The 22,573-nt window shown below is 44.8% G+C and overlaps 3 protein-coding genes across 7 annotated transcripts in view; 2 read left to right on the top strand and 1 right to left on the bottom strand.

Annotated features, from left to right (window-relative positions):
• UNC80 (unc-80 homolog, NALCN channel complex subunit) overlaps positions 1-4,076 on the top strand; it is a 124,160-nt gene extending 120,084 nt beyond the window's left edge. The window contains exon 65 of the mRNA XM_059476229.1: positions 982-4,076. Within this exon, the coding sequence (XP_059332212.1) occupies positions 982-1,248 (267 nt within the window). The 3' untranslated portion in view covers positions 1,249-4,076. The remainder of the gene's footprint in view (positions 1-981) is intronic.
• A 339-nt stretch (positions 4,077-4,415) lies between these two features.
• Positions 4,416-6,896, top strand: RPE (ribulose-5-phosphate-3-epimerase). The gene is made up of 6 exons (XM_059476228.1): positions 4,416-4,591; positions 4,729-4,808; positions 4,888-5,027; positions 5,587-5,721; positions 5,858-5,944; positions 6,342-6,896. Exons 1-6 carry the CDS (start codon positions 4,470-4,472, stop codon positions 6,462-6,464), a joined length of 687 nt encoding a protein of 228 aa, XP_059332211.1. The 5' UTR covers positions 4,416-4,469; the 3' UTR covers positions 6,465-6,896.
• Positions 6,897-10,710: 3,814 nt separating this feature from the next.
• The window catches only part of KANSL1L (KAT8 regulatory NSL complex subunit 1 like), a 60,982-nt gene continuing 49,119 nt past the window's right edge, over positions 10,711-22,573 (bottom strand). For 2 of the 5 annotated variants that reach the window (XM_059476225.1, XM_059476226.1), the window contains exons 10-15: positions 21,603-21,727; positions 20,697-20,821; positions 20,014-20,068; positions 14,644-14,756; positions 13,043-13,196; positions 10,711-12,445 (exon numbers count right to left, since the gene is read on the bottom strand). In XM_059476225.1, coding sequence (XP_059332208.1) covers positions 12,197-12,445; positions 13,043-13,196; positions 14,644-14,756; positions 20,014-20,068; positions 20,697-20,821; positions 21,603-21,727 — 821 coding nt within the window. In that variant the 3' untranslated portion in view covers positions 10,711-12,196. Of the gene's footprint in view, positions 12,446-13,042; positions 13,197-14,511; positions 14,757-20,013; positions 20,069-20,696; positions 20,822-21,602; positions 21,728-22,573 lie in introns of those variants that run through there. The other 3 variants (XR_009418792.1, XR_009418793.1, XR_009418794.1) reach the window with 3 other exon arrangements.

The following is a 22,573-nucleotide window of genomic DNA, read 5'->3' as shown; positions in this document are numbered from 1 at the left end:
GTCCCAGGCACGGGGAAGTGCCAGATGTATTACAGCACTGTGATGAAAGCTGGCAGGAGGGTAAACACAGCAAACTCTCCTGTCTGGCTGTTTTTTAGGCTGTTTGCTTTCAAGCCCCTGCTTCTGTAAAGCCTTTCCCTTCCAGGTCTATGTAACAAGTCTTAATTTGAAAATGTATTTTCTGCATTTTCCCTTTCTGTCTTCCCAGCACATACAGTGTCCTTGTGGACCCAGTCACCAAGGCAAGCTGTCCTCACCAGGTTTTCACAGTTTGCTCCCTGAGAGATGCCCCCTTAAGGAGGGAATCCATCAAAGCCTCAGGACTGTTTAAGCACCACATTGCAAAAGAAATTGCTTGTCCAGCATTTTTCTGTGTTGGCCCACACTGAGCATGGTGCAGAGACAATCCCAGTCATCCCTTCAACACATCAGTGACACTGAGATCATTTTTATACACCCAGATATCCAGTGTCTTTTGAGGTTATGTCCTTTGCCATGCACAAATGAGTGATCTCTGTCTTCAGAATCCTAGAATGAATCACAGAATGGTTTGGACTCATCCCACTCTATTCCACTATCCCAGGTTGCTCCAAGCCTGTCCAGCCTGGCCTTGAACCCTTCCAGGGATGGGGCAGCCACAGCTTCTCTGGGAAACCTTTTCCAGTGCCTCACTCTCCCCAGTAAAAAGGATTTTCCCCTAATATCTAATGTAAACCTACTCACTCTCCATTTGAAGCCATATGCTAAAAAAGGTTAAATGAGGAAGTGTTAATGACTCAAATCAGATAACCTTTCTGATCTTTGATGTAAATTGGTATAGTTATAAGGTATAATGTTAAGGGATTTATAATCTGCAGTGCCTTGTTCTTTATGGTAAAATATATATCTGAATGAGAAAATGCTTTATAGACCTTAGTTTGCTTTTGTCCCCCTTTCCCTCCTGCTTCCTCTGAGCTGACCACCAGCTGTCCTCAACTGCAGAGCGAGGCACGGTGTGCTGAGGAGGAGGAGAAGGAGGAGGGCCTGGAATCGCGGCCAGCCACAGCGCAGAGCACGCCGCCCCCGCAGCTCTCTGACACCGAGGACTTCGCGGGGCTGGAGACCACGAGCCTGCTGCAGCACGGCGACACCGTCCTGCACATCAGCGAGGACAACGGCATGGAGAACCCCCTGCTGGCCACGCACTTCAGCTTCACGCATGTGGAGCTGGGCGAGACCGATGTGGATCTGGATGAGTCTCATGTGTAACTCTTGGGGAAGTACAGTGCTGGGAGGAGGATGGAAGGAGGTGGTTACCTTTCCTTAGAGTTCCCTACTAAACAGTAACTAATTAAAACAAGAGCACTTTATTGTCCAAGAGCAGGAAATAGCTATCAGCTGGTTGCTATAGACTGGCAAATTTCTATTTGTGAGATCTGTTTTCAGTTCAGGGCAGGAGCACAGGAACCAAGAATTGGTACAGAATTCTCAGGATAGGGGTGTGTAGGCAAACGTGGTCCATGGAGCCCTGATCTCCAGCCATGTACTGTGATCAGCAGCCTCAATGGGCTGCTGGACTGTGTGAGACAGAGGAGTCTCTTCTGAGACTGTGCCTGAGATTTATTTTTGTAGTGTTTTTGAGAGCAGGGCTACACAGCAGCTGAATCCAAGGCTCCTACACCTTGACAACAGTGACAGAAAGTACCAATCTAATGCTTGATTATCTCAAGCCTGGGACCATTGTTTCTAACATGCAGAGCAACAATAAGCACCATAAAACAATTAATTTTTTTTTTGCCACTGCAGACTTTAGTTGAGTTTACTTTTGTCTGTTAGTTCCATCCCACTCTGTAAAATATTGCCCTTGTGCTACAAAAATATTTGCTCTGTAAAAACTAAATACAGTATATAGTGTAAGCAGGAATGCATGTGCTGTCCACAGACACAGATGGGCAGGGGCTGAGTGGTCTGCAGGTGGCATAAATAACCCACACTGTCCTGCTTTAATGTACTGAGCTATTCATCTCCAGACTTTTAAAAAATACTCCAGGAAACTGCATCTGGAATGTGTGGATCTTCTGGCCCCAGGCAACTGCTCCCCTGATGCTATTGGATGTATGTAGAGGGATTTAAAGTAAATATTTATACATGGTATTTTCATGTTACTATATATATGTAAATATATATGTACATTGTAAACAAAAGATGGATATTGCAGGGCAGAAACTTGATGAAAGAATCTATTTTTGGCATGCTGAGATTGTATTTTAAAAGGTTCCATTTTATGTATGTAACGTTCATGGCTGCAAGTATTGGATAAATGTGTGTAAAGTGGAGATCCCTGAGTTAAAGGGTTTCTCTGCAGCATCATGGAATTACACTGAAATGTGAATTTAGCCATTAGCTGCTGACAGGCAAACTGCAAAATAGCTGTGAAGCCAACCATGAAATCATCAGCAATGTCCAAAGAGACCCTTGGGAATCATACACTGCCTTTTTTGGCTCATGTTAGACTAAGTGGAGTTTATAATCACGTCATTATTGTGCAGAGGAAAATGTTTTGGATCATCCTGAGAGTATCTAAAACGTGCTCATTACCACTTTGGCTCCTGAGGGCCTGCAATTTGGACACACACATGGTAAACCAGCCTTACTAAGGAGGGAATTGGTATCCTTGTAGCCATCTCCACAGAAAGGACTTCAGCTCTCCTCCTGGGCTCTGCAGTGGCTGTTGAAGTTCTGCCCTCCAGAGAGCTGCCTTGCTGCTGTAGTGCAGCACACAGCTTTTCCCGGGGCTGACACCATTACCCACACAGCTGGCAGCAGGTGTCAGCCTGTGCAGCCCATGGAGCCTCAGGCTGTGCTGCCTGGCATCTGCCAAGTGCTCACATTTGACAGGGGCTGTGCACACCACTCTGGGCAGGGAACTCACTCACATTAAACCTCTGAAGAGAGCAAAAGCCATTTTTGTCCCAGGGGCTGAGCAGGCTCTGCTGGTGAGAGGAGGAGAATCTCAGCATGTCTTGGGAACAGCAGGGCTGGAAAAACCCAATTATTTTTATAGTGCACCACCTATATCCCCCACATATATGGGGCTATATAATGTACAGGTGGTGCTCTAATATGCAACTCCAAAGGGTTCTTGGTGTTGGAAGAGAGGTGACCATGTCCCAGCGGATGTCCTGGATAACAAACTGTTTCCTCTGCTGATCAAAACATGCTGTACTGCTTTTATCTCCTCAGTGCACTGGAGCCTGTGCCAGCTACCTGTAGGATGCTGCTTTAGATTAGCTCCCAGCTCAGAGGTCACTCCAAGAATTGCTGAATTCCAGATGTTGAGTGTTATTATTAACACTGACACACAAATGAGAGAAAGACCCCACAGCTTTGCTTCCAAGTCCCCAGGTAGGCTTGGTCACTGGCAGCCTGGGGGGAGGAAAGCTTCAGACAGGAGCTGAGTGAATGGCTGGGACACAACACACAGAATTCATAGTGCACTTTAGAGAGTGACCTTTTCTGCAGAAAAGGAGGAAGCATCCTCCTTGATGAGAAGTAGAGGCCTTCCCACAGTACTCTGCTCTAGAGATGACAAAATAACTGTGATTTACTTCATTTCATTCCGTGTATATAACGTTCGAGTTTCCACTGTCACAGGTGAATCCACAGTAGTAAGCCATAGCAAGGACTAAAATGCCTCTTTTTAATGTCTACCCTACTAGAAATCAATGCAACTTCTAAATTATGTAATCTGCAGTTTAATTTTATCCAGGTGGCTGTGCAGCTGGCTTTGGTTTTGTGGGATGATTGCTGAGAGATGGCACAGACAGGCCAGCCCGTCAGCCTGCCTTCCCACGCGTTTTACTGTCGTACCAGTGCATTTAATGCCGTCCTGCTGAGTGGCATACCAAGTTCTTTAGCTGGTTTGTGCTGTCCTGCAGTCTCTCTGTACCAAACTCGGTGTTATTTCTGCTGTGGAGACAAACGATGCTGCTTTACATAGTGCTAGCCGCCTTAAGCGCATGTCGTGTTCAGCCATGTCCGGCCGTGCCTGTCTTGTCCACGTGTCAGTCGCTCCCGTTGCCTCAGCATTTTATGCAAACGTTGTCCCGAGGATTAAATACAAAGGAACGACGGCAAAGGACAGAGTTCTGTTCTGTGTTTGAGCCTCTTGCGTAACACGGTCGGTGTCTGGCGCTCCGAAGGGTTTCCATGCACGGTTTTCTTCCGGGATACCGGCAGCGCTTGTTAATGTTTACCCATCTGCTCCAGGCCCGGCGTGGGGCTTTGGGGGGGGGGGGGAAATACACCTACTTGGGAACTTAAAATCACCTACACCAGGGTTATTACTACTATTATTACTACTATTATTGTTAGTTCCGCCGGTTTCGGTCCGAGGGCGCGGCCCCAAGATGGCGGGGGCACCGCCCCGGCCCTCCCCCGTCCCGCCCTCCGTCCCGCCCTCCGTCCCGGCAGCAGCCGCGGCCGCAGCGATGGCGTCGGGGTGTCGGATCGGTCCCTCCATCCTCAACAGCGACCTGGCGGCGCTGGGCGCCGAGTGCAGCCGCATGCTGGACTGCGGGGCCGACTACCTGCACCTGGATGTAATGGACGGGTAACGCCGGGGACGGGCGGGAGCGGCCGGGCCGGGCCGGGCCGGGGGCGCGGGGAGCGGGCGGAACAGCCCGGCCCGCTCCTCCCGGCCGCACCGGGTAACCTGTGGGCGGGCGCGTCTCTCTCTTCGGCCCCAAGACACTTCGTCCCGAACATCACCTTCGGCCACCCCGTCGTGGAAAGCCTGCGCAAACGGCTGGGCCAGGAGCCCTTCTTCGGTAAGGGCCGAGGGCTGCGGGGCGCTGCCCCTCCGGCGGCCGGAGCCGGCCCCGCTGCCCGCTCGCTCTCCTCTTCCAGACATGCACATGATGGTGGCCGCGCCAGAGCAGTGGGTGAAGCCCATGGCAGTGGCTGGTGCAAACCAGTACACCTTCCATCTAGAAGCGACCGACAATCCCGGGGCACTGATAAAGGACATTCGGGAGAATGGCATGAAGGTGAGAGGAGTACACACTACACTGTGCTTAACTAACAGCTGCCTGGCTGGCAGGTTCTCTGCGGTGAGTAGTGAGGGAGCCTGCAGCTGTATCAGGGGAGGTTTGGGCTGGATAGCAGGAAAAGGTTTTTACCCAGAGGGTGCTCAGGTACTGGACAGGCTCCCCAGGGAATGGTCACAGCCCCAAGGCTGCCAGAGCTCCAGGAGTGTTTAAACAAGGCTCTGAGTCACAGGGTGAGATTGGTGGGATGTCTGTGCAGGGCCAGGAGTTGGCCTCGATGAGCTTGTAGGTTCCTTCCAACTCAAGATATTTTGATTCTATGGTTTTATGGAAAACTCATTGTTGCCACTTCAGATGGTCTAGGATTGGCATGTGCAGTCCACACACACTGTGGATGAAGTCAGTCTTTAATTTGAGTGAAGGAAATCTGGAATTTTTAAAGAAAGAAGCATGTTCTTCCTGCCATTACACAGTTGTGTAATTACTTCCTAGGAATCTGTACTGAGCTCAGGCCAGTCTTGCCCTGATGTGCACTTGGATTTGGCTTCCCTTCCTGCAGGTTGGCTTGGCCATCAAGCCTGGCACTACGGTTGAACACTTGGCACCTTGGGCCAATCAGATAGATATGGCTTTGGTGATGACAGTAGAACCTGGGTTTGGAGGACAGAAATTTATGGAAGACATGATGCCAAAGGTAAACTGTGTTTCTCTTTCATTATTTATTGAGCTGAAAGCTAATTAAATGAGTAGTGAAGTTGATAAATTTTTTCTAGATGTATGAGAAGCTGTAGGATGGCAGCTCAGTGCTCAGCCTTTTATTTTTTTCTCAGGTTCAGTGGCTCAGGACACAGTTTCCCTCCTTGGATATAGAAGTGGATGGAGGAGTGGGGCCTGACACCATCCATAAGTGTGCAGAGGTAAGAGGTTGCAGCATTCTCAGTCACTGTGCTGACAGACTTATCAACTCCCAGAAAATAAAGCTTAGAATTTTTTAGTTTCCAGAGGGAACTGTAAAATACATTTAATATCAAAATCTTTTTGAGGTCTAATTTTGTGCCTGTTTTAAAATAGTGGCTGTTGAAGCCTCCCATAAGCTAAAGGAGTTTGTTTCTTTTATGTTGCTGTAAATAGGAGCAGTGTGATGAAGAAATTATATATTTGGGGGTTTTCTGAACTTGATTTGGGGTTGCAGTTAGGGCTATGTCCCCTGTGTCCCGCCCGTTTGCACAGCAGCCAGAATTCCCATCTCCAGTGCTCTCCAGGCAGGCTGTAGGCTATGTTCCATGTGGCTGAGCAGTATTTGCTGTCCCCCAGGCAGGAGCCAACATGATTGTGTCTGGCAGTGCCATCATGAAGAGCGCAGACCCCAGGTCTGTGATCAACCTGCTCAGGAACGTGTGCTCAGAGGCAGCCCAGAAGCGCAGCCTGGACCGATGAGACCTCCCCAGGCGTGTTCCAGGAGCTCTGGCCGTGCAGGAGAGCCCTTTTCTCGTGCACAGGCAGGGGCTGGATGGACACCAACTGCAGAAACTTCTTGCTGCTGAACAGAGGAAGCATTCCTTCACTGCAGTGAAGCGAGCAGCAGTGGGAAATGTTCTGGCTGTCTTTCAGGGTTGGAAATGCAATGGTTTGAACTTGTCTCTTGATTTTGTGGAGGCTAATTTTGTGGCACAACCTCTAATGCTGACTGGATTGAAATACAGTCAGTTTGTTGCTTGCTAGAAGAGTGTAGCATCACCACAAGAATCTCTTGTGGAAGACTCTTTAATCAAACTGCCTTCTGCTGTCTGTATTTTTGTCATTTGATCTGTGCATTCCTACAAAACTTTTTCCACTACTGCATTAAACACCCCTTCCTTGATGTGTTAAGTTCTTGAAGCTGACTCTCATAAATAAGTGGGTTTAGGAGTAAGTTTAGGAAAAAGGCAGCTTAAGAGAGGTGAAGAAATCTCAGTGATGGTAGAAATGTTCCTGTCCTTTGCCTCTATTGCACTGGAAGTACTTGGCTTATAGAAATCCAGCATCAGGTAAGTCAGTGCAGCATCTTTACCAGATCACAAAGTGGGGAGTATCTTCTCAGTTACCTTTCAAATAGCCAGTTAGGACAGCTGTGTCTGAAATTGCTGCAAGTGATGGGATTCCTCAGGAGAATGTTGCTTTAATACTCTTCAGGTAAGTAACAAGCTTTTTCTTGCTGCACAATCTCCTTGGTTTGTACATGTGTCCAGATAAAGGATTAAGATGGTAACATACAGGAAGGGTAGCTGCTGAAGAGATGTGTAGATTGAAATGCCTGGAGATGGGTCTGTAGAACAGCTTGTGGAACCAATCATCAGTCCTTCAGTTTGCTGTGTGCACAGGCCTGGCCTGCTTGGGCACATGAAAGGTGAGTTACAGTGCACTGGAGGAAGACTGAGCTGGCCATTTTTAAGCAGTGTCCCATGGCTCTAATTAGCATTGTTGCCTCTTAAATATTCCATGGTATTCTGTGTGGCATTTTTCTCTTTAGGTTGCAATGACAGAAGGGTTGCAGATAGTCTGCTGCCTTGGGGGCCAGGCAGGAGGCTCAGCAGCTCCCACAGGGCCAGAGTCAGCTCTGTTCTCTTTGCAGCAGCACTGGGCAGGTGTCACCTGGCAGCAAGGGGCACTTGGTGAGCAGCATGAGCTAGGGCCAGTTCAGATACTCTAGACAAGCACCTCAAATTGCTGAACTGCCACGTTTTTTCTAGGTGGTTAATTGTGGTTTAGGTGAACAAATGTTGCTTCCTGTTTCCACCTGCAGCCCCATTTGGGGACTAGCACAAGAAAAATGGAGTTGTGTAGACCTGCTGTACTGAGAGATATTTCAGAAGAGGTTTGCCAAAAGCAAGCTTGGCCATGAAGGCTGTAGTCCCAAGGGCTGTTAGAGCAGCTTATCCATGCTTCTGGAAAGAACCAGTGTGGAGTTTAGTGTATGCATGGACAAACAGTCATGGCTCTGGTAGATAAATGCAGGCTGAACAGGCACCAGCTGAAATGAAAATGCTAGTTCAGGATGTGGAGTGGCTTTTCATGCTGTTGAAAGCAGTAGGACAACAGCTGTAGTGTAGTAACCTCCTGCAGTTGAGTGTAAGCTGGATTGGAAGGATAATCAAACTATTTCTGCTTTTTTTCCTTATTAATTTGGAGGTGACATCCAAGTTGTGCTAGTTAATTGATGACATGTCTTCTGTTCGTAGGTTGTAGCCATTTTGTAATTGTTTTAAGGATGGTAAGGATGCATTGACTCTTGGGTTAGGAGTCATGTGGAAGAGATGCTACACTCACAAAGTACAATTACTTAATTGCTTCTGTCTGAATACACTCAAGTAGGTTTATGCAGGTGACTCCTGCTGAAACAGCTTTTACACATCTGAGGTTAAATGTGTTAGTGACCATGTCCAAGAAATCAGAGTGATGAGTTATTCTTGTTCTTTAATGCTTAAGACTGTTTCAGTTTCTCACCTGTGTCCATTTACTGAAGGGATCTCTCTGGGGCCTGTCCTCCAGTACTCAGTAACAAGCCTTGGGTCCCAGGACTGGAACTGAGTGTGACCTGAAAACCCAGAGAGCTGCTTGCAGGGTCTCCCCAGGCCTGAATAAAGCCCAGGCCCATGAGATGTTGCAATCCTCTGATAAGGTTTCAGCAGTAAGGGAGAGCACAGCCTGTTGTACTCAGGCATGTGCTCTAGAGTGGTCCAGAGTGATCTGACAGCACAGGTCTGTCTGCTTTGAAAAACAGGATGAAAACAACTTGGACAGAGCCAAGTCACACTGGGGTTGCACATGTGCTGCACAGGGTGGTACAGCCACAGCCCTGAGAGAGATAAAACACTGCAGGAGCCACACACTGAGCTTATTTTTAATAGAGTTTAAAAATTCTTATTTGTACTTACATGTCATTAAGATCCTGGATGCAGAGATGAAGCATTTTAAACCCTCATAGCAGCAGGAAGCAGAACATAAGTGGTGTTAAAAAAATGCCTCAATTGGACATGGTAAATAAAGCACATGGAAAATGGCTTTGTGCAGCTGCAGACACCTACTTTCATGTGTGGAAGGGCCTTGCTGCATTAGGTTTTAAGTTGTTTTTTCACAGTCACTGTAGCACCTTCAGCCACAGCAGTAGGAGCAGCACTAACAGCTGTTTTCACAGCTTAACAGCCAAAGAGAGGTTGGGTTTTGTCTGGGGTTTTATTTTCTGTTTAAAACTTTGAAAAGGCATGAAAACAAGCAGGGGATTCTGCATATTTTATGGCTTCAAGGATGAGCCTGGCCCTGAACCTGCTGCCACAGCAGGTACAGCTTCCTCATGACACCAGCATTCATGCAGCACTGACCTGCCTGGAGCTGGGAGCCCAGCAGGCACTAGAGCAGCCTACCAGTGCTGATTGCAGCTGCTTGGAGTAGAGGGACAAGAGAAAGGACAGGGCTGCTCCTGGAACCAAGCTGAGTTCAGCCAGTTTTTAAACCCTGTGCCAGTACTGAAAAGAGGGCTGGTGAAAAATCAGGTGTGGAGACAGAGAAGGCAGGGCCAGGTCTGCAGCTGCTGGAGAAGCACCTCCCTTGCCACATGCACCCAGCACTGCCCACCTGGAGGGATGCTGGAGGTGGGCAGGGGATGGGGAGATGCAGCCTGTTCCTGCCACATGCACATACCCTGCTCAGCTGCCAGCAGAGCCCTGTGCTCACTGTGGGAGGAGGAGCAGCTCTGGCACTGTTCTCCAACAGCCACAGTGTGCTGTCACATCCACACTGTGCTGTCACAGGCCTGGCCACCTGAGGCAGCTGCTGGAGAAAAGGTTTCTGCAGTGAGTGCACTGGGGTCATGACCAAATAGACATTTATTTTGTCTTGGGCCTTTCTCTAACTGGCCTTTTTATTGCTGTCTGATGAAGCAATAGCAAGTTCCCACAAGGGCTGCCAAGAGCATAGAAGGGACACAGCTGACAGGGTTCCCCTTGCTCAGACCACTCTGCAGTGGACAAGGAACCAGCAGCTGCTTTAGCCCACAGCAGGCTGAGCCTGCAGGCACACAATGGTCTGGCACTGCAGCTGGGGCCTGAACTGCAGTGCAGGGATGCTCTGCAGGTCCCCAGGCTAACCAGATTGGGGTAACCCACTCCTCTGACACAGGGGGTCCTTGGCCTCCTTTTAACACGCTTGTGTTTCCACCCTCCAGTAAAGCAAACCCCTCCTGCGACAGACTGGATTGTATTTCCACTTCTGGCAGCACTTGCAGGACAAGGAAGGCAGCTGGCCTGGCTGGCTGGTTACTTGGGCTGTCCCCTCTCCTGAAGTGCAGGAGTTCCTCCCTCTGCCCCAGGGATCAGACAAGACAGAAATCCCATACCTGACAACAAAGCTGGGTGAGAGCTGGTCAGATCAGGCTTCCTAAGGAGTAGATGATGGGGGTGTGGAAAAGACCTGCAAAACATCTGAGACACTGACCTTTGAGAAAGCTCTTCCTGGAAGCAGGTGCACATGCAGGGCCGGGGAGAGGGCAGCACACACCTTGTACTGAGGCACTGAGGGGGCCTTGGCCTCACAGCGTAAGTGCAGCCTCAGTACCACAGCCAAGCTGCAGGCCAAACAGAGCTCTATGCCAAGAGGAAGTATTGCTGCTACTTCTTCACTTCTAAAAAGCCATCAAATTCAGACTATATACAACATATATAGAAATAACTTTTAATTAAAAAACCAACCTTGCATCAAAGATTATTGTATCAGACATTGAGGCAAGATTCAAGTTTAAGACAAACCAGTGTTAAAAAAGTGTTTAAAAAAATAATCAGAATGTGCAATAAACTACAATGTAGCAATAGGATGTAGTGTTGAAACTTTACTGAACTGTTTTCATATGCCCAGTGTGTATTTCCTGTCATTTTGACCAAAAAAAAAAATTGACACTAAAACTGGGTCATCTGTCCAGTGCCATTCCAGATATTACACATGGAAGAAAACTGCACAAAAAACAGAGACTCCTATTAAATTGCCTTCAACTGTCCTACACAGAAAAACTGCCTGTTGATGGATTACACCTACATTCAATGTTTAATCTTTGTTAATACCTCTTGGGATTGCAGATACATTCCAAGCTATGCTATTCAGATGCAAGTTTAAACGACTTGCCTTTGTTTTCTCACTGTGCATGCATTGGGAAATGAGAAATCTATCCAGAATCACAATGGAAAGCTTTGGGGCTTTTTTTTTATTGCTCTTCAAGACATCCATCACCTTTTCCTTTCCAGCTAGTCACCAAATGTTGGCATACTTACGAGACTCTTAAAAGGCACTGTACAGAAATTGGAACAAGACTTTAACATATTAAAGCAAAGTATTATGAGCCTCATTAGCTAGTGAAGGACTAAGGAAATAAGATGATCCAAACCACAACATTCCATGGGCTGTGTCACTGATTTGGTTCCACCCCTCTCTCCTGTCTCTCCCTCCCCACAGGCTTGAAGCAGAGATCCTGCTTCCCCCTGTGTCAGATACATTGACTGTGGCAATACTGTGGCTGCTTCTGCCTTATTGCTTGAGGATTTCACCATGAAACATGCCCTGGCACTGCTGAAAGCCATGACAAGGCTTCCAGATGCCCTGGTTTGAAGTGCTGGTTCTCACCTCCCCTGACCTCACACGTGCAGTTAGAGACAGGTTTCTGCCCTATGGTCATGCCACACAGGAGAACAATCTGAGGCTAATGCTTATCCCCACTATTTTCAAGTAGTTTTTCTGTGTTCAGTTGAAGTTGTTGGATAAGGTAGACAGCATCTCCTGCTGCACCAGAGTCCACTAGAACCAGATATGCATTTGAAAACAAACAAACAGAAAAGGATGATTATTGACAAATGTGGCAATATGACAACAGAAAGTGAATGGTGCCAGCAATTTATGTGCGCCCACTCCCGACATTGGGAATATTAGACTTCCAGCTTGAAATAATTACTTTCTCTTGGGGTTCAGGAAGAAGAAAGTGTTGTCTTTGGGATTTATCCTGCCTGTTACAAAGCAAGAAAGAAAATATATTACACGCAGCTAACATAAAGGTTTTGAATTGTGCTGTCATATGCTGTGTGAATGAGAGATTTTACCTTACACTTCTCTCCACCTTAATTGGCTTTCTTAATGAACCACATTATTCCCTGTCACCTTTGTTTCCTTGTACTGTTGCTTCCCAGGCAAATGCTTTTGCAGTCTTCTGACTCTGGGGTAGATTGTTTTCTTGGTGCACAGCCATTGTCTGGCACAGCAGTGGGTGTGCCTGGAGTGCAGGAAGAGTTGCTGGGGAAAGTTGCACTTGACATTTCAGTCTGATTCGTTACTTGATCTTGGCACAGTAAAGCTTCTACCTCTTCATCATTTAGTGGAAAAACTCGAAGTTCCCACAGCCCAGACTGAAAGGAAGCAGAAGAGTAGGAGTGAGGGTGAAAAAAAAGAGTATAGAGGATAAAAAGGGATTTCAGTTGAGTCTGAACTGATTAACTGTGTGCAGAATCATGTGCTATCAAATAACAAACGAGTGTCTTTCTTTACAGTGTTTGCTGGGCTCTTCAGATAAAGAATACAACACTGCCAGGCACCAAGATGTAAGCTGGCTGCATAAGGGTTTGAAGTAATAATAGACCTACCCTTGAACAGGCAAGGAAACTCTTTTCCACAGTGCCAGACCATCAGGATGCGTGACCCCCTAATGACCAGGCCTGTCTGGAACCTTGGCCAACACCCATGAAAAAAACCCCAGCCCAAACCCAGTCCTTCTATATTTGCCTCAGAAAATGTGCCATGTGTACTGAGCAAGGAAACTTGTTGACAGATCTGGGGTGAATTTACAGAGCACAGCAATGTAGTTCTAAACAGGAGTGCTATGTTGAGTGCACATTAAATACAGTGACAGCCTGAGATTCTGATCAGTGAGACAGGAGAATATCTTCAGGTTTTCTGTTGTCACTGCAGAACTGATCAGAGCTGGAAGCTGTTGGAAGCTCACCCACCTTCTCTTCCTGGCTGTCCCTGCAGAGTGGTGCCATCCCTGAGCACACAGAGCTGTGGGTTTCCAAAGCTGGCTCAGGAGCAGGGTCAGCAGTGCAATGGTCTTTCTGCAGCACGTCCTGGCTGTGTCGAGCATCAGCATTTTTGCTGTAAGATCTAGTGCAGAATTAAAAATGAGTTTTAAGAGCTACTCCCTGACCTTTTACACTACCATGAGCAGTTCACATTTTCTTCACAAAGTGTTCAGTTTCTCCATACATGGTACCTCCATTCTGCTTGCTTAAACCAAAAGAGCAGAGGAGAACGGGTGTGGTTCTTGACCTTGTTGGCTGGAGCCAAAGCAAAGCACTGTGTGGGGGAACTAAGTGGATAAAATGGGTGGGACAGGCACACTCTGGCTGCAGACAGCTAGTGACTGTATCTTGCTCCACATGCTCACCAGAACTGTGGTTTTGGACAAAAGAAATCAGTGAGCCACAGGCTGTTCCACTCTCCCACAGAAGCCCGTGGGGTCAGCACTGTGCCAAGTGCAACCTGAGGGACAAGTCCTTGGGCTCCCCCTTACCACTTCTGCTCTGGACTCAAGTGCAAAGCAATCAAAAATGTAGTAAGATTAAAAATTTTGACCTCACTTTTAATAGAAATTTAAAACAGATAAAAAATAATGCCATGCATCTGAAAGGCCAGGTGGAATCCTGACCTTGCTCATGTCAATGAGCAGTTTACTTCTGAATTTAAGCAGCACTAAGATTTTACCAAGGAGTTCAGTTTCAAAGTTAAGGTACATGTAGGACTTTTTATTTTTCAGAACACTTTTGAAGTTGGGAGGTTTTATGTTCAAAATTGCTTAAAATAGAGTTCCTCAATATGGCTTAGCTATATTTTTATCCTGCATTTAAAAAAGCTATCTTTGACTATTTATTCCTAGTGTCATGGTTCACTTTCAGACAAGAGTAGACACAAGCATAGGATAAACACCAGAAAAGGTTATTCCAACATTTATAGGCTGCTTTTTGCCCTGGCAGACTGTAAAGTGATTTATGGGAACTATTTTCTCAGGGCCAAACTGCAGATGCAGCTTTACAATGTTTATTCTGATACACACCACTACTTTGTGCAAGACTTTTAGTGGTTATATTTAAATCTGATGAGTTCTGCACCAGATGGCAAGCCTGTGAGAAAGAAAGTCATTGTGTGAATGGTTCAAAGTGTAAGGCCCCTGGCACAGCCAGGACACTTTAGAAACACATCTCTGAACACTGTGGAGTTTCATCTGAGTCAGGTGAGTGAAGAAGGACATATGATACACTGGGTGCCTAAAGCCATAGTAACTGGGAGTGGCACAGTCTAGCAGAGCTCTGTGTTCAGAGAGGGAGATTTGTTTGGTAATGCCAGGTCACTAACATGCCCAATTTGTAAGTATGCATGCCTCAGCACTGCTTTCCCTTACCACCCACGAAGTTCAACATACCTGCTACTGTCCCTGATGAGTTAATTAATGAATGCCCTCATTTCCAAACTGCTGTGCCAGCATTTCTGGCACTGCTGTACCACAACCCCACCAGGTTCAATGGAAGGCTCTGATCAAAGCCAATACACCTGCCTGCTGTTCCTCCTGGGCCAGCGGCTCTGCTCCCACAGCGACCACCTGGCGCGCTCCCGCTCCTCGAACTTGGTGTGGCGCAGGGAAAAGGCTTTGTCTGACAGGTCTTCTACCTGTGGGGAGGCACAGGAGAGCTCTCAGTGCCAGCAGCACCCAAACAACACCAGCCAGCATTATACATACCAGTGTTAGACAGAATTCTGCAAACAAATGCTTTCACTACAAAGGCACATTTACACGCATTCACTTTATGAGAGCTCTGGTGTATGGGATGCTGTCATTTTACCTTTATTTCTTTACAGGTCTATGGTTGATCTGAATGGATATAGAAGTTATACCCCTGCCATGCAACTAATACATTTTTCTCTGTGCCGATAGGCAGAAAATTTAGAGGATGAGTATTCATTTGCAAATCAAGGCAGTGTAAAAAAGTACGTAATAAAGACAAGCAAAAATTCCGACAGTTTCCAGAGACTGCTTTAGAAGGAAGCTAGGAGGCAGCAGGATTTGTCCAGTGCTCTTTAAGCACTGAGAAATAGGTTTGAGATCACCAAGGACTTTGATAACTGCACAGAGAGGAACTCAGTGAACCTGAGGTGCCACATTCCTGCTGTGAAACCAAGCAGAAAATGGCTTCTGCTTTGAAGATCCTATTTCTTACCCAGTGGTTTGCATGATCCCAAGTGCAGCTTAAACCAATCCTAATGCAAGTACTTTACCTGCTCTAGTAAAACAAGAGACAGATTTTTAAGTAAAAGATTGCACCCACACTTTCACTGTGAAAGTACCATCCGTGTTTCTCTGATGGCAGCACACCAGAAGTTTGTTCCATAGCCAGGGCTGGCTGAGGAACTTTGCTGCTCCTCCCCCTCACTCCCCTGATGGCAGGGGGAGTTCTTGGCTGGATCCCTCCAGTACAGCTCACTGTTGTTTCAAAGTGCTCCAAACCATTCAAAGTTCACCTAAAAAGCTGAGGTTGGCAGCAGCATTTGAGTGCTGCAGCCATGGATTTTATGCCAGCAAGTCCCAACTCAAAAGCTGAGAAATTCTTGGAAACAACAATTCCTGGTCATAGGAGTTGTGAAGCTGCACTGCCAAATCAGTCCTAGACAACAATTATACTAATAATTGGGGGAGGTCATGAAAATAAACTGCCTGTTTTTTTTCCTAAAGCAAAATTCTCAGTGGTGTTGTACAAGTACCACCATTTATCTTCCGACTGAGCCTACAAAATAGAGAAGCAAATGCCCTGTGCTCCCTGCAGTGCCAAGCAGTGCCATAGAGACCCTGGCAGGGCTCCATTGCTGTGTTTCTGTGGAAGCCATCTCCATATCAAGTCTCTCAGCACTGAGGTGGTTCACAGCCATTAGGGGTACAATGGCAAAGAATCACAACCTATCCATGTGATCCCAAAGGCTTCATTTTGATTGGAATCAGACACAGAACTGTGGCTGCCCAGGTCTTCCTCAGCCCAGCACTCAACAGGAAGCTTCAGGCAAACAGGCTGCTTAGTTTGCTCATCTCATCACTCCTTGCTGAAGGCTCCTTCATTGCTTTTATTTATTTATGTTAAACACAAACCACTTTGTTAGCTGCTGGTTTCCTTTCATGCAAGTGAACTTAATGGGCTTCCTCCTCTCTCTGAAATTCAGCAGCTCTGTCACTTGGAGCACATCCAAACAGGGCTACATCTCAGTTCACATTCTGTCTTTTCCAAGGTCAATGATGTATAGCATGAAAGTGAGAATTTTATTAACTACAAAAGTGTTATTCCCTTGGGGGAAATTCAGGGTTTTTCTGTGCTCAGATTTCTTTTGAAGTGGAAACAAAAGATAATTTAGAAAGAAAAACTAGGAATTTGAAAATACTTTTCTTAGCAAATTGCCAAAACTTTTCATGCTAGGAAGAGATTTCATTTTTAACAAGTTTCCATTCAAAAATCAAAGTCCATGTTCCTCTCCAAGTGAAGAGTTTTGAAAAATACAGAAATAAGCCTTGTTTGTTTTTCACAGCTGGTGACAGCATATTTAACCACTTCTTTATTTAAAAAGAGTTCCACCCTATTCTTTTGAACAGTACATTTTCTTATTTAAAAATTATTATCTGTTCTATGGATAAAAATGTCATGACATCAGAATAAAAGGTCTCTACTTAGTTCACTACAGCCTCTGCTACTCCCAGCATTTCCTCCAACAACTTTAGATTAATTTAAAGTTCTGTAACAGGAAAAATGTGGTGGTTTTTCCTCACTAAGGTTAGTCTGAAAAAGGACAAAAGAAGTGTTATTCCTCAGTGGATGGATCTGGCAGGGATGTTGAGGGAAAAGGCTGTGGGGAATGCCTGTTTGTGAGGCATGTCTAATGATTTCACTGACAGAAAACCAAGCTTTGGATTCCCCCATGAATTTTGCAATAATGTGGAATAGCACCAGGAATATTTCTGAAAGGTTCTCAAAACAACAAAATTTGTGTTTCACTCTTTGGCTCCACAGGAAACTCTGAGTCATAGGCCATGAAAACACTTATGCAAAACTAATTGCACAAGGAATTACTCCTAAGAATTTTTCATTACTAAAACAACTGCGAAATAAACTTGAAAGTTGCAACTGAGCCTTTCCAGAAGCTTTCACCTGGACAAAACAAATTAAAACCAAAACAAAACAGGAAAACCTGTGCCACACCCTCCCATGCCTTAAAGCAATAACACTGCAAATTCAAACATGCAAACCAGGAAACTCAAATGTTCTATTTCCAGAAAGTATTTTTAGAGCAAGTAATAGAGCAGACATAGATAGCAGATTAACTTTTGCATTGCCAATGTTGTTCTTATAAGGCAAAATGTCCAGAAACAAAAAAGCAGCCATAAAAGGTAAGCTTTTGTTCTCAAAGGCACAATGAATAGGCCTGATTCCCAGAAACTGCTCAGTTCCCATCCTTGGCAGTGTGGCTCACATGGGGCATGACAAACTGGGGACCTCACATTTATCTGTAACTTAGTAAATGTTGGATGCAGATTTATTGCATGGATATGGGCTGTTGCATAAATGAAGAAGACAAAGATTAAGACAACAAAGACAATGAAGATGGAGAAAAGTTATCCAGTGGCAGAAATCTGACTACTGCTCCACACAAGGACAACTCTGAAGTTTCAAATTTAGCTATGCTGAAGATAGAGAAGTAAAGAAACCATTATGTAGTACCACAAAAAAAAAAAATTAAATAATTTCCAACACCACCACAGGCTCTGAAATGCAGTGAAATGGAGGAAAAGAGCATTTTATGTAAAAGCAGGAAGTATTTGCCTTCCCTTGTGTTATGTGAATGGCCTGCTGAAGCTTGCCTTGACTTGAGCACATGGAGGAATATTTCAGGAGTGTCAGAGCATGAGTGCAGGTAATGGTGCTGTCTCCTCATGTCTTTTTACAAGCTTACTCAGTAGCAAATGTACCTCAGCTCAACACTAGAGAAGTTGAAGAATTATGATCAATCACCTTTTCTCAGTACTCTGAAAAACATCCAAACTAATTATAATTAACATGATCCCAACAGAAAGGGGGGAATTGGCGAACGAGGATTTACACAAACAAGACCATTAGTACTTTTCTCTGTCTGACATCTCTCCCCCTCATTCCAGCCAGTGGCTGACAGATGATACAGAAGCAGTGGCCACAGCAGGAGGCAAAGCTGCTGCATTGTTAACTCAGGCTATTTCCTGGCCAGAAGATGAATCATACAGGATTGAGAGTCATGCCAAGCACCAGAGTACTGGGTGGGCTACTAATTCAGACATTAGCCCATGAGCTTCTGAGAGAAACCTTGAAGTCCCTTCAGCAAAATACACTAAAAGCACAAGATAAGTCATCTTTATGGAATCTGAAATCCAAACAAGAAATCCACTGATTCCATGCAAGCTCCTTGAAGCCCTGAATGCAAATCACTGTGAAATTCTTCACTGTCCTGAGACACCAGGCTGAAGACAGCAATGAACAGTGGATGCTCAAGGGACAGAGTGCCCTTGCTGCCTTTATTAGTTTTTCTCCAAATGGTTTAATTAAATATCCTTGCAGGAGAGTTCTCCTGTGTGTGGAATTTGACCTTCTTGGTACAAAGGAAGGACAGGCATATTTCCTGCTAGCTGGAAGGGTACTAACCCAGAGTCAGTGGGTGGAAGTGACATCAATTTGACCACAGACTTCACAGGAATTTCTCAATTGCTCATTGGAAAAGGCAGACACAGAGTAAGCTTTTCTATTCCTTCTAACCCAAGAGTATCCTGCCAGATAAGTGCAACTGCACCAGGTAAGGAGTTGAGACCATGATGTTCTCCTAAAGGAAGGGTTATAGAGCAGGTAGTTACAGATCTATAAACTTCTGAGGAAGTTGTGCCTTTGTGGAGAGCATATTTTCTACCCCAGGGGAGTGACATAATGATTTGTTTACTGAGTTTAATGTAACCTTCTGCACTGCTACCTAAATGCCATCTTTTTCTACTGCTACAGCAACTAAACCTCAGCTGTAGAGATTCTCTCAAATAGCTCAAGAACAGATATTGTGGATAAAGGCAGGAACACAAGTCCTACAGTTACAATTGGTGACAGTGGCAGAGACTGGAGGGAGATTAAAGATGTCCAAAAGACAGCAAAACTGACAGGTTTCTGGAAAAGAAGCCACAAAAAGATTGGAAGGACAGAAAATCAGCCTAGAGACCAGACTTGCTGGCACATTCACCCCAAGGTTAGGAAATGCCTCAAACCCCTGATTAGGAGAGAAAGGGACCCCCAGCTGCAAAGTTCATGGACATTCCCTGAAGAAAAAGGTAGATTTTTATGTCTGGAGGAAGCAACAACCAGCCCATGATGTGCAAACTTAGCTCAACAGGCAGGCAGGAAATGATGAAGGTTATGTTGTCCCTGACAATGCAGAAAAGTTTGTTCCCAACAAGAGGCTTGCAGGAAAACAAACACTAAAAAGAAAACTTGCTGGACCCACAGGCAAGATTGCTGAATACCAAAGAGCAAATGCCATGGGAAGTGGCCTTGGAAGGAAAGGATGAGAGGGAGGGACAGCACTGGTGGCCCCAGGGGACAGTCACAGTGGGACAGGCAGCATCACAGTGCTCAGGAGCAGGGGGGGCAGAGCCTGACCCAAGGGACCCTTCAGGAGCACTGACTGTGCAGCAGCAAGGGGCAGAAGAGCCACACAAACAATGAACAAGGAAAATTAATGGTACACTTCCATTTCTATCTTCCACTGTAGGGACAAGACACATTTTCACAATTCAAGTGTTATCAGAAAGTATGTACCAATTACACCAATTATATATTGTATCTACTTTAAATAAACCTAGGGGTTTAATGAAAATACAGCCTACCTCTTCTTCATCTGTTTGAGATTTTTCTAAAGGTTGAAGTTCAACAACTCTCCAGCTACAATAAGACAAGGAAAATCAAATTAAGTTTAAGGTGCTGAAATTTATATTTTCCTTTCCCATCAAAATAGCTAACCTTTCATTTTCCTAACAGAGTGTTTAAGATATCCAATACAGTTTTAATAATATTTTTCAACTTAAAAGACAATAAAAAAGCAAATGCATATTATGGATTTAAAGTACAGATCAAATACCTTTAGCCCTTCAGGCAATGTGCTACTAAGACACTGAAGTGAGGAGATTAATTACACTGGTTTTGAAATCTAAAGATGTTCTCTTTCTAAAACAAAGGAGAAAAAGATCTCTAGAATCATGGATTGTAGGCCTACACTGCATGGAAAGAAATAAGCCTATTCTACTGTATCAGAATGGCTAAATTAAGAAAAATGCTAAATCCATTACTGTTAATTCACAGAAAATAGTTTACTATTTCTCATGTGCTATCAGCTGTCCAGTCTTCCTACAGCTTTGGTCACTTGAACTGAAATGCACACATAAAAAGCCAAGTGCATGAAAAGATCATCTTTAATACCATAACATTTTCTAATTCCATGTAAATTATATTCTTGGTTAATGTTCTCATGTTCATTTTCATGTCTTTGCAATTCAAGAGGTTGTGAACAAACCTTGGAGTAAGGATTTCTTTGTACTGTAGTTTCTCCAGCTTTGAGGGTGCCACCAGTGACATGGGAATAACAATGTTGTCTATATCATAGGAGCTCTCACTTCTCAACCTCCTCCTGGAGTTATGCTGAATAATAAAATCAACACAAGAGGATCAGCTCAAATCACAGGAAATACATTTTAGCAGATAAACATTAGAACTTCACAAGGAGAAAGCCTGAACTTTAATGGAAACAGTGCTCACTTATGTGTTCCTTGAATAAAGGAGTGTGTGTTGTGTAAACTGTGTGGGATGCACATTTAAACTCAACTCTGCATTAAAACATGACAACTCTCAGAGCACCAGTATACCACTAGGCTTAGCAAAACCATGGGACCTGAACCTGAATATTGTTGTGAATTTTCCATTAATTTCAGTAAAATAGTGTGTTTCTGTACACTGAGCCAGAGTTCTGCTGCTCCTCAGTAAATTATATACCAGGGACTTTGCCTGTATTTCTGCACAAAGGCTTGTAAATAGGGAAACAGAACTAACAAATTTTGGGACTCTATTTGTACCATGAGGCCATTTTATATAGCTTCATCAAGAGAAAAAGGTCACAAGTGCCCTAATGTAAAACTGGCAACATAAATCACTGCATATTTAATGAAATTTTGAAAAAAAAAGGCACAATGCCAATAAATCAAATTTATACTCCAGTTATATGATCTGCAAAACTCTTTTATAAACAAGTACACATACTCAATCTGGAATAAATTAGTTAAGTAATCCACTTAATTCACTGTAAAAATGCTCTGCACTGTCACATGACACAAAATCAGATGTAAAAGGCACGTGCTGTGGACTATTAATTTGCACAGCTCTCTGTTGATATTTCAGTTGAGACAGTGCCACATTTTGGGTTTACCTGTGATGAAGAGCTGTGAGTGGGCCGGGCCATGGCACTGACACTGCTTGTGGGAGTGAAACTGCTGTGGGACTCAGGCTCTGCATGTTGGAAGGAGAACGTCTCAAACCGAGCGCTACTTTCGCCTGTCATAAAAAACAGCAATAAACAAGACATACTGCCTGTTGGCTATTAGACTGCAGACATTTTTCCACACAGTAACAGTAAAGTCATTTCTAGAAGCCCACACTGAGCCACTTACAATTTACTGGATACTAAAAAAAGCTATCTAAATAAACATTTGCTATTCATCCTGTCATTGTTGTTCCACAAAACTCATCCCTCTTGTTCTATGACGGATTTCTTCTCATGGAAACAGCTTCATATGGGCAAATCCTGACTCTTTTTTTCAGGAGCTGTCATAAACTACACACAGAGCAATTACAATCTGACTTAGATTCCCTCTGTTCCTCAGCAGCAGTTTGGGTGCATCTCACAAGCTCTCCCTGACCATTTCTTCTTTAAATGATTCTTCTTTAAATGACTGTTTTCTTCTTTAAATGATAAAACTGGCAGCAAGGGTAACAAACAAAATCAGTTCAGATCTCCAAACCAATAGTGGTTTCTTCTCATTCACTGCCCTCATTCAGTCCCAGTATAAGCAGCATTTAGAGGGATTCACAATTAACCCACCTGTTCTGCTTTCCTTCTACCTCATTTCCAGTAAGAAAGGAGATCTCAGACTTAATATACCAATGAACAAAAGAATTAGTATATTCCAACATGGAAAAAGAGATAAGACTGATCCTAAAGACTGTATTGCACAGGCTGGGTCAAGGTAATGAACTACCATCTCCCAGGCAGCTCTGCAACTCCCTGGCACACAGCTTTTATTTTTGGCCTTGTTCATTAAGCTGACCTTCCTCATGGATAATTTCTCCTAGACAGAGCCCAAATTAGGAATAAATATGTAGTACTACACCCATAGCACT

Source organism: Ammospiza nelsoni, chromosome 7 (genome assembly GCF_027579445.1).
Source record: "Ammospiza nelsoni isolate bAmmNel1 chromosome 7, bAmmNel1.pri, whole genome shotgun sequence".
In the NCBI taxonomy this organism is placed as follows: Eukaryota; Metazoa; Chordata; class Aves; order Passeriformes; family Passerellidae; genus Ammospiza; species Ammospiza nelsoni.
This window is presented reverse-complemented; position numbering and strand designations above follow the sequence as displayed.